The 11,498-nt window shown below is 45.2% G+C and overlaps 1 protein-coding gene across 1 annotated transcript in view; it reads left to right on the top strand.

Annotated features, from left to right (window-relative positions):
- Positions 1 to 293: 293 nt before the first annotated feature.
- The window catches only part of PAX1 (paired box 1), a 49,550-nt gene continuing 38,345 nt past the window's right edge, over positions 294 to 11,498 (top strand). The window contains exons 1-4 of the mRNA XM_078647049.1: positions 294 to 440; positions 1,927 to 2,559; positions 8,798 to 8,940; positions 10,223 to 10,433. Of these exons, the coding sequence (XP_078503175.1) occupies positions 437 to 440; positions 1,927 to 2,559; positions 8,798 to 8,940; positions 10,223 to 10,433 (991 nt within the window). The 5' untranslated portion in view covers positions 294 to 436. The remainder of the gene's footprint in view (positions 441 to 1,926; positions 2,560 to 8,797; positions 8,941 to 10,222; positions 10,434 to 11,498) is intronic.

Below are 11,498 nucleotides of genomic sequence, written 5' to 3'. Positions count from 1 at the left end.
CAGGGCTTCTTTAAGAGGCGCTCGCCGCTGCCTGGATAGGGTTACAGCCGGGTGGGCGTGGCTCTCTCCGGAGGGGGCGGGTCAATAGTGCCAGCCCCCCGGCCGCGACGGGCGGGGACCAATAGGAGGCCGGGACGCCCTCCTTGACCCGCGGGCCTGACGTGGAGGCGCAGACGCGTCTGATGGGAGCCGCGCAGTGCACCCCCCGGCGGACGCGAGCTGCACCTGCCCCGGCCCCGCGCCCTGCTGCCCCGCGCACTGCCCCGCACACCGCGCCGAGGAGGAGGGAGGCCAGGCCGGACCCGCTTCGGGAGTGATTTGTCCCCGCGCCCAGCCCGGCCCTCCTCGCTGTCTATGTATCTGGAGCCGTGCGGTGCAACCGAGGAGCGCGGCCGTCACCCGAGAGGAGAGTCTGACCCAGGACCGGGCTCCGGACATGGGTAAGACCCGGCGCCCCCTGGAGTGGGGAGACTGGGGGGTACTTAAAGCCAGGGATCCCCCACTGACAGTCGGGGCGCTGAAGCTGTCTGTGGGAGTGTCAGTGTTGTTCTGTGGGAGGCTCGATGTGGCTGCAGTTTCACTTTTAGATCAGGATGAAAAAAACTTGGGAAAGTGAAGTTAAAGTTCAGCAGTTAATTGAAGGCATTCTTTATACAAGAGACAGATCAAGCACATCATTTTAAATATGCCTCCACGGTATACGATCTCACATTGCAAAAGGAGTTTGAGGTACAAAGTAAAATTAGCAAAAAAAATGTAGAAGCATTTACGGAATTCTGCGATGACGTCATTTAGCGTGTGTGTACGAATGTTGCATTGCAAAAATAGAATGTTGAAACGAAATCCAATTAACGCTTACTTTGTGGGATATTAATAAGTCTGACACTTCAGCAAGATCGTAATAACACCACCGCGAACGAGCAAAGTTTTCCCGTGAAGCTAGGGTGCACGCGGAGGCAGAGTAAAGAATGCCAATTTATAATTTTTCCTCTATGTGAAGTAGATTTTTCCAAGGAGTGTTATTATAAGGTGGGTCTCATTCAAGCTGTCAAAAGGAAACAATCTGTGTTAGAACAGGTGGGCAAACACCGAGCGCACGCACATGTGCAGTTCAGGCTGTATACTGATCACAAATGATATTACAGGTTGATAACATTCCATGACACTGACGTCCGAGCTTTAAAAAAAAAAGATGTGCACATCTACAGTGTAGGGAAAGCACATTACTCTAGGAAGACACATTCCACCCTGCCCCGTACAGCAGTTGTTTTGTGTAGCTGTTTGAAACGAGTTTGGTAGTCTTAGTTCACCCTACATTGGATGTGCAGTGCCAACTTGATTATTTGTTGGCCCCTTTTAAAGAAACGGCATCATGCTTACAAGGCGGCTTGTGCTTCAGTGTGGAGGCAAATGCATTCTGTGTCTGCTTAGTGGACACATCTCGGTGGCTTATGAGAGAGGCCTCTAAAAGCTGAAGTTTAGGAACTATTCTCAATGCAGGTTGATGCCAGATAGATTGATGATGAATTGACATTCAGTATAAACCATGGAGCAGAAGGAGTTAAATCTGTACGGTGATCTCAGTATATCAGTCCACACAGGTGCCTTTAGCTACATAAAAGTATGGACCACTATCCTCAGTCAGGAAAGGGATACATATTATGCAAAATGTGTGGCCATTTACATACAATGAGTCTAGATGGAACTCATTTACCCAGTCAGTGATTTTCCAGGGAATATGGGAGATTGTATTTAGGTGCAGTCATTACCTATCCTGACTACCTTTACTCTTATATGGATCATGCATAAATCTTGCATAAAAGTAACCAGAAAGTCTATACTGAGAAGAAAATAGTTACAATGAATACTTCCCTTTTGTAATGACTCAATGTGATTTATCTATTGTTTTCCCCCCAAAACTTTCAGAGCAAGCATATGGAGAGGTAAACCAGCTCGGTGGAGTGTTTGTGAATGGCAGGCCCTTGCCCAATGCCATCCGACTGCGGATTGTGGAGCTGGCCCAGCTGGGCATCCGGCCTTGCGACATTAGCCGCCAGCTGAGGGTTTCACATGGCTGCGTGAGCAAGATCTTGGCCCGCTACAATGAGACAGGATCCATCCTGCCGGGTGCCATTGGGGGAAGTAAGCCCCGGGTCACCACCCCCAATGTAGTCAAACACATCCGCGAATACAAGCATGGCGACCCAGGCATCTTCGCCTGGGAAATACGGGACCGACTGCTGGCTGATAATGTATGTGACAAATACAATGTGCCCTCTGTCAGTTCCATCAGCCGGATTCTGAGGAACAAAATTGGAAGCCTGTCACAGCCTGGTGGGCAATATGAGGGCACCAAGCAGGCGTCTACTCCACAGGCCACATTGCCCTACAACCACATCTACCAATATCCTTACACAGGCCCTATGTCTCCCAGTGGAACAAAGGTTGGCGGACACCACCCTGGAGTGTCCACAGGACATGTCAGCATCCCCAGGCACTGGCCTTCAGCGCACTCTGTAACAAACATTCTGGGGATCCGCACCTTCATGGAGCAGACAGGTGAGCATCTGTCCTATCTTTACAGTATGCAAAAGAATAATGAGGAAAAAATCTATCTATCTATCTATCTATCTATCTATCTATCTATCTATCTATCTATCTATCTATCTATCTATCTATCTATCTATCTATCTATCTGTCAAGCTATATATCTAGCTATCTGATAGAGCTATATATATATATATATATATATATATATATATATATATATATATATGTGTGTTTGTTTGTTTGTGTGTGTTACCTGTTTGGGTGCGTTTGTTGTATACAATGAATCAGTATAAAAACCTGTATTTCACAGAGAACCATGAAGTATGGAAAATATTGCATTATTCCTTTTAAAGAACAGATTTCACCATCATAATCGCCGAACCACTCTGCAGAGCTTTAGCTTTGTTAGGGTTTCTATAATAACGCAGAACAGAAGACACATTTAAGTGGCAAAGCTGTTTAAATTATGCAGCAAAAAATTACAAACAATGTTCCTTAATTCCTGGCAGCATTATTTTGTATCCATTTGATTAAGAAACGCGATTTTTTCAAAAAAATCTGCAAGTTATGTAGTAAATTATGTGGCAAATGCCCCAAATCCATAAAAATGTGTAAATGCTGCAGCCACAGATTCACATAAATCCACTGACCAACACCACACTCCATTGCTTTAAAAACAATTTGTTCATTAAAGGTAAACAAAACCTTAGCATTCTAATTCTAATCAGTGCCCACTGATAGCTTTACTTTGGAGAATTTTTTATTCAAGCTAACTAAATAATAATGTGTTATATAAAAAATATACATACCAAGTAGAATGTTCAATGTAGTCTAATATTGTTGTTTAGGAGTTCGGTGACATTTAAACAACTTTACCTTTGACCTTGTGGTTTTTTATGTCACTAGTACACCTCAATGGCAGTATTGGACTATATTAAACAGCTACCTGTTGTGTTTGTCTGTCTCTCTCTCGTGAGCTTATATATATATATATATATATATATATATATATATATATATATATATATATATATATATATATATATATATATATATATATATATATCGTCAACACTGGATCGCCCTAAAACGCATCAGTGCAGGCAAGACTAATGACAAAGAAGATAAATGTTACTGTTAATCTACATATGTGTGTGTTTACATAAATGTACATACATACACATATAAATGCACACACACATATGTGTATACATAGCTTAGCAGCCTTTAACTTCCTTCTCAGTAGTCTTGCCAAAGCTGAGTTTTACATTGATGAATAAGACTTTACTGAGCCTTCAAACTTGCTATGTAAAGAGCTACACAACTCTCCCCTAAGATGCAGTGTTTCAAAATACAGAAATAGTTATGAAATACCTTAAAAAATAAAAATGATACAGAAGTTTACTGGATCATTGTAGAATGATTCCTGGCAGGTGTCCCAGTGTGGGCGCACATCTAAAATGTTTAGCTGAAGTCGTGTGTCAAGAGTATAATGAGGCATAAGCCAGCAAGCAAAATGGGCCTCTTCCCTCTGTTGGATAATAAAAAACACACCCATGGTAGGGGTGTGGTTGTCACAAGATGCAATAATATAGGTGCCTGAGGTTAGATAAAAGATTCAATCAATCCATCAAAATAATTTATTTCACAGAAATACAATTTTACAGAAATAACACAGGTTACCCAATTCCTTAATATAAACAATCACAAGTGTTATAAAATCATTAGTGAACAGAACACATTTGAATCAATGTAATCAACACATGGCTTCGGCTAATAGCAGTATCAGTATGTAAAATTTGTAAACTCAATAGAAGATCAACAGCCCAAAATCCCACATATATTAAATACACTTGAAAGAAAAAAAAGTGCCAAATTATCCAGTAGGCCTCATGTCCTCGCTCTACTAGTCTGACCTATAGGCCCTCAGTCGTAGCATGTTATCTGATGAGAGCTTCCCAATCATAAGTGAATCTTAGATCAGATTACTGAACCTCCTAAATCATCACTCGGTCTACTACTTACATCATAAAAGCCACATCTTGCTTGGAATCATGTAGATTCCATGATTTTCTCAATTTTGTCTGAGGAAAGCTCTTCTGTCACTCCCCCTACAGTTTGAGATCTAAGCAACAAACCCTGGTTCACTAGCGTTGAGAAGTTAAAACCCCAGCATTTTGACATTGTCTGACTGATTATCCCTGAAAACATGTTTCTGTGGCCCACGTCATCTTCAGAATTTGAGCACTTGGATTTCGGAGCTATGTCACATAATATTTAACAGAGCTAGGATAATGCAGGTACATGGCACAACTGGACTTAAAATGACATACTATGATGCAACTCCACATACTATCACTGAAAGGTGACACAACATTTATAACGGGAAATAACACACCATTGCTTAATGTGACAGACCAGAACATAAACTGATATAATAATTTACAAAGTAAAACTTAATATGACTCAGCATGAGCAAAAACAATGTAAGTTACAGCTACGTGACATACACTGACATAACATCAACACAGTGTTAAGTAGAACTACTTAAATTAACTGAACCACTTGTGTTTACCTTTGAAGTGGTCTGTTGCATCAGGTTTTATCTTGTCTGTGCCAGTACACACAGGTACCGTTGTAATATCGTAGCCCCCGTGGCCTGTGGCTAGCAGATCACTTTTAAAGCACTGTTTATTGCAGAGGGTGCAGCCCATGGAATTCATCCACTCATTCAACGTAAACTCTACACCTATCAGCACACAAGACCACTACGCTGGTGGTGGCACCTCTCAAGACCAGCAGCCCTTCAAAGACTCAGGAGCTGGCGGAAGCTTAATCTTTATGCACAACGGTAATATATGGAACATGATTCAATAAGAAAATCACCCAACCTTTTCACATAATTGCATGATACAGATGAACAAAAAAGCGTGCATAATGGTGACCAACTATTCTTGCACTCTGCAAATACCCTTTCATATGTGTAGGGTTGTTCACTGCGCATTGTTTGAAGCACGTATGTGACCATCATACACCTCACCCACTGTCTCTCATGTAGGCTATACTGCATCCAACATGCTGCCAGTTGTGCTCTTCAGAGGGCGCCAGGAACCCAATGCTAATCTCAGTGCTTTGTGACATCTTCAGGGTTATGAAGCACTATAATGCTTTAATAAAATACCAAAAATGTTTAAATCAGCCTTGGTCCTATCCAAAAGGGAGAAAACCTGGTTAACCTTCGAGGAATTAAGTTCACTTTATAAAGGTAGCACAAGCTGTCTGTCCCATTCAGACCAACTAGGCCTCAACACGAGTCAATGGAACACACCCCGACCTTCCAAACACAACATTTCCAGTAATATGGCGGGGTGGAGTGTTTTAAATCTAAGTCCTAACACCCCATAATCTGTTTGTTCTAAGCTCTTCAGCTGGATATCAGCTGTTGGCTAACATGCCAGGCTCTGTCCTGGACAGACATGTTCTGAGTCAGACACATCTGGGGCAGGTGGGCAGCCAGTATGTGCTGCCACCCTGTGCCCACGCCCGTTGTGGACGTGCGTCGGGGCAGTCACCTCTTTCCGCTGCAGTAACGGGCAGCGCCTTCAAACCTTTGCGGTGCACTGTCTTGATGCCAGCTTTCCGCCGGGACGCTGTGATTCTACTCGGGAGGAAGACTCTACCGCCCGTGGAGTCTGTCCCCGGACTCGGGTCACTGCAGCTCGCACTGGTGTCTGCCAGAGTCCCGCCGCGTGATCAGGCGCACATCCTCGGAGGGGCGCGGGTCTCCCACGCTGCCGCCATGCCGCGCCTTCCCTGTATCGACTGTGGTCGGACGGCCGGGTCTGTGCGTGAATGAGGCTGGTCGGGGTCGGAACCGGCTGCCTCCATGATTCGAGGGACATGGAGGCCTCGCAGACTATTCACCGTAATTGTAGCACATCCCTGCACCGCACCTGGGCTGACTCTGCACCCCATGTCAGTGTAACGAAGTGGCAAAATAAGCGGAGATAGCGCTGTTGAGCCTAAATGTGACACCACCACGGGAGCGCTTTCAGACTCCTTATCACAACTGCTCGGCACGAATCTCATTAGCCATTTTCATATTTTAAATTGTATGTCTGCTGTTTAAAAAATAAAAAAATCTGTGGTTTTAAGTTTGTAATATTTGTCATGATATACCTTAATAATAAATATTATTGTGCAACAAATTTGGCGGTCCTGCACATTGTATATGGTGTTTTAATATTATGACACGTATATATGACACATATATACGCTATATACACCGGGAAGGATTCTGATATATATATATTTATATATATATATATGTGTGTGTGTGTGTGTATATATCACACAGAATATTTGGGCCTGAATATAGATTTTTTAATAAAAAATCCGACACAAGCGTAATAAAACAGTAAACGTATAATTAATTAGATACATTTGGCTTTCAAGCAATACAAATGTCAGAAATCAAATTTACATTGCCAAACATTTAAAGTGCCCAGAGATGTATAGAAAAGCAAATACATGTTATAAATCAATATTTTAAAATTGAAAGCATTCTAAAAATGAAATCTATTTTTGATATACGGAGATTCATTGAGACTTGTACAACACCACTTTACAGCCCCGAGGGCGCCCGCAGCCTTGTCAGCTTTTGGAGAGATTACACAGGAACAGGTAGCGGAGTTTGTGGTTTCCGAAACGCAACATGTGTCCTCGGATCCCGCGGCTTTGCAAGGCACGGCACATGCTCCTAGTATTTCCGAGTCTGAGGGGCCTGGGGTGAATCTCGTCGCTAGAAGATTACTCGTAACCGGGGCGGTATTTCTGCAGTACCGCAGCGCCTAGCTCAAGCGCTGCAAAGATGCCACAGACGTATAAGGGGTGTCTTCCTTGCCACGGGGCACACGCACCCTGGAGACGGTGGGTTTGAGTTACTTGCCATCACCTCCGCCCCTAGCTTCCCAGGCCCTGACAGGGTCTGCACCCGGGCCTTGCTGTAGATAGGTGCGGCGAACCCGGATAAGGCTACGGATGGTGGGTGGGGGTTCAGTGTGCTACACCACCGTTCAAATCACACCGCTTTATACTAAATACACAAAACGTCAGGGCTAGGGTAGCTAGAGTGATTCTAAACTGTAGGCCGAGAAGAAACTGTGTCAGCGAGAGGTGACTCCGCCACCTCTGAAAACTGCGCAGAACTTTGCACGGGGTAGTCACACAGGCCTCGAGTGCTACACTTTGGGGCCCCGCGGGGACCTTCCCCGGCCGAGGGTGTTTCATTTAAACCTTCTACTGCGTTTTATAGAGAGAGGGGCGGAATATACACCGTTGCATTTTAAACGGTGGACAAGGTGAGTTTGTAAACGCTCTGCTCTCCCCAGTCCACCGCTTTCCTGAAAAGAAAATCTGGCAATAAATATAGCCGTGTCTGATTATGAAATACTTAAACGGGCGTTTGTCAGAAAAACCCGCTGAATAATCAGTTGGAAAATGGCGGATTCGCGGTGATCGTGGCGCGAGCGTGAACGCTGCGCAGCAGCAGGTAGATTGAAGGTGGGGGACTTGTTGAGATTTTTGAAGTGGTAACATGTGTGTGTATGCTTACATGTTCGCAACTGTGCATACATGTCGGAGTGTGATGTTGTGAGAGTAGTGACGAGTATAACAGAGTCTGTTCAACAAAGCTGTGCACTTGAGATTCTGATGTGTGAAAAAAGGACTCGGGCATCTTGGGGGTCCTTGCAACTAGCGCGAGAAGCTGCACTCACTTAACAACATAATAACATAGCATCACACAACACCCACAGCTCTATATAATATGGCTGACATATGAAGATGGAATCGTATCATATCTTTTTTTCTAATTTACTGTTATGTGCGAGCTTTAGGCTCTTTTTATTGTGGGAAAAATATGACACTCGTTAATGCACCTGCCACCCGCCACATACAAACACACACTCACTCACTCACACGTACACACACAACCCCATTGCCGCCATTTTATCTGTGCGCCTTCAGAATTCGGCCAAGTTTCGCTGAAGTCTCTGGCCCACAAGAGAAGAGGCTACAACTCCTAGTATCTCAATGTAAATAGCACACGAGTGTAGGGGGCCTGCGTCTGACTCAGTGGAGAGCTCGCAGCCTCGCGAACGCACTTGATGTTGACGTCATCATTTGTGTCATGGTTGCTGTTGTGAGTTGTGGTCACGCTGTTTATTGTCGCTATGATTTCTGGCAGGGGCTCTGGCCGGCTCCGAGGGCTCCGTCTACCCCCACAAGATGGAGGACTGGGCCTGCGTCAACAGAGGCGGCTTCTCCAGCGGCCAGAACCTGAACAGCCTCGAGAAGGGCGTCATGGAGGCCGACATCAAGTACCCCCAGGTAAGCGCAGGGTCACGAGGGGGCAGACTATAGTTTGTCTCCATTTCATCGGTTTAGCAGGTGCAGTGGCACCGGGATTCAGAGGTGGAGGGTGGGGGGGGGGGGGGGGCACTGAGCCCCTTATATTGCTGTATTTTATTTAGTTTATTCAAACAGCAGCCAGGTGGGCATTTCCTTCCTACCACTAAGGCGCATGACAAACTCGCACCAGAGTCACCCCGGTGTGTTTATACATGGCCCAAAAAAGCCACGTGCGCCTCTATGAGCATCGTGTCTCATTCCCACGCATCTCCTATTTTGTTTTTGTTTTGTGTGTGTGTGTGTGGGGGGGGGGGGGGGATAGTGAGGGAGAGATGTTTCATTTGACATTTTCCGGGAAGAGCTGCGGGGTTCAGGGCGGCACAGTCACTGTTTGAACTCCACCACCCTGTATAACCAAAGCACGCTGCCCTCTGTCAGTATAAATCACAGTTCTTTCCGTAGCTTATTTTGTTTCAGTGGTCGCTGCGAGATTCTTTTTTTTTTTTTTTTAAGGATTGAGGGGTAGGGGGCGGACAGAAAAGCAGGAAAGGTGATGTGCATGAAAATCAGCAGGCGAATTAGGCAAAAATCCAGTTGATCTGCGTGCAACAATTCTGCCATGCTCGCCACTGTTGCCATTGCACCAAACCCAAAGAGGAAAAAGTAATGCCAACATATATATATATATATATATATATATATATATATATATATATATATATATATATATATATATATATATATATATATATATATATATATATATCTGGTCAAACTCGTTTTCCAAGGAAGGGACTAGGGACATGAAAAAGTTACAGTGTGTGTGTCTATATATATATTAAATATATACACACACTGTAACTTCTTCGTGTCCCTAGTCCCTTCCTTAGAAAATGAGTTTGACCTATTAATTCTGGCCTTCTCGCCAGCAGAAGCCACCCTTCTGCTTGTGATGCTCAGACGACACATTTTATGACCACACCGGCTCCTGGTCCTGCTGAACCCTGTGCTCCCAAGCGGACGTGGGGCCCATGTCAGGCTCACACTGGAGCTCCGCGTGACATGTTAACAGCCCGCATCCATTAGCTGGCCAGGGCCTCTCAGCCCTTTTCCCAGAGTGCTGGGGGGTGGAGGGGGGGAGGCAGAGCTGTCACTGCCCAGGCAGAGGATCCCACCTCGCGTTCAACAAGCACACCTGGGGGGTGTGGGGACATGTGTGCCACGCATGCAGGTGCTGTGAAATTTCTCTCTTTCTCCACAGCCCGCGTCCAGCCTGTCCGCCGTCAGCGGCTTCGTCCCAGCCTGCGCCTACACGTCCGCCAACCAGTACGGGGTGTACGGGGGTCCGGGCGCGGGCTACGTGCCCCCGGGGCACCACTGGCAGTCCCAGAGCAGCCCGCTGGCGCATCACGGCCCCATCCATGGGGGAGACATCACAGCCTCCATGGCCTTCAAGCACCCGGGGAGAGAAGGTATGTGAGCGCGCGCTGACACATGCGGGTGGTGTGTGTGTGTGGGGAGGGGAGGGGTGATGACATGGGTGCAAGCGAGGTAAGCGATCACCAGCCTCAGAGGTGGATAAACATGCGGTGGGGGCAGTTTGCAAATCAAAGGTGCGGTTGGTGGGTTATACACATCAGCTAAACTTACTGATTTTTAACACGTTTGATTTAAAAAGACTCCTCTGCCATTACAGCGCTCAATCTCGGGGTTTGCATTTTCCGAAGAAGCTAGATTATTAAGTCATCGTATCAGGCTACCTTGTTTGTTAGTATTTTATTTCTCATGACGATGCTGATATTTCGTTTAGGTGGAAAAAAACCGACTTTCCAGGCTTTGCATTTATTTTGATGGAAACTCTCTATAACAAATACGGGTGCGCGCGCATACATTACACCAGCTAAACTACACATACACGCTGACACCCTCAAAAACACAAGCCAACACACTCAACAGACACGCTCCAAACCAGGAAGAAGACCCAACTGTCATTCCACAGCAATGCGAATTCCGATTTTCGACGCTAGCCTCCTTATGGTAATTTTTAAATTGTTATAGTATTACTTCAACAGTTTACTGTACACATATCAACAGCCATTATAATTCAAATATCACATTTTATTTAGTTATGTGACTAAATTAGTTACACAAGACAGTAAATGCGTCTGCCCCAGTTTAATAAATGTGATATAATGGAAAAGCGCGGGCTTTTGTTTAACTACAAATACATATATTCCAGCCTGAAACTATGCAATGTTCTGTAGTTGGGTTATGAGAGCACCTTGAAAGACACATGTTATTGACGACATCTGTCGAGACCCGTCTGTGCTCGATAAAACAACGTGTGCAAACACGGAGAGCGCGCTCCCGAACTCCTCTGCAGCTATTTGGCGCTGTAGGGCCTGGTTTCCGGGTTTGCCAGGCAGGTAGATTTATTCTCAAATAACCTTCCATGTTTTGATTGCTTTGTACAGTTTTAGTATTGTGCAGTATTTATTGGCGGACGGAATCCGTTTTTATTGCACTACACAGTATGG

The sequence above is a fragment of the Lissotriton helveticus genome, chromosome 6 (genome assembly GCF_964261635.1).
Source record: "Lissotriton helveticus chromosome 6, aLisHel1.1, whole genome shotgun sequence".
Taxonomy (NCBI): Eukaryota; Metazoa; Chordata; class Amphibia; order Caudata; family Salamandridae; genus Lissotriton; species Lissotriton helveticus.
Note: the sequence above shows the minus strand (reverse complement) of the source record. Positions and strands in the feature narration are given on the sequence as shown.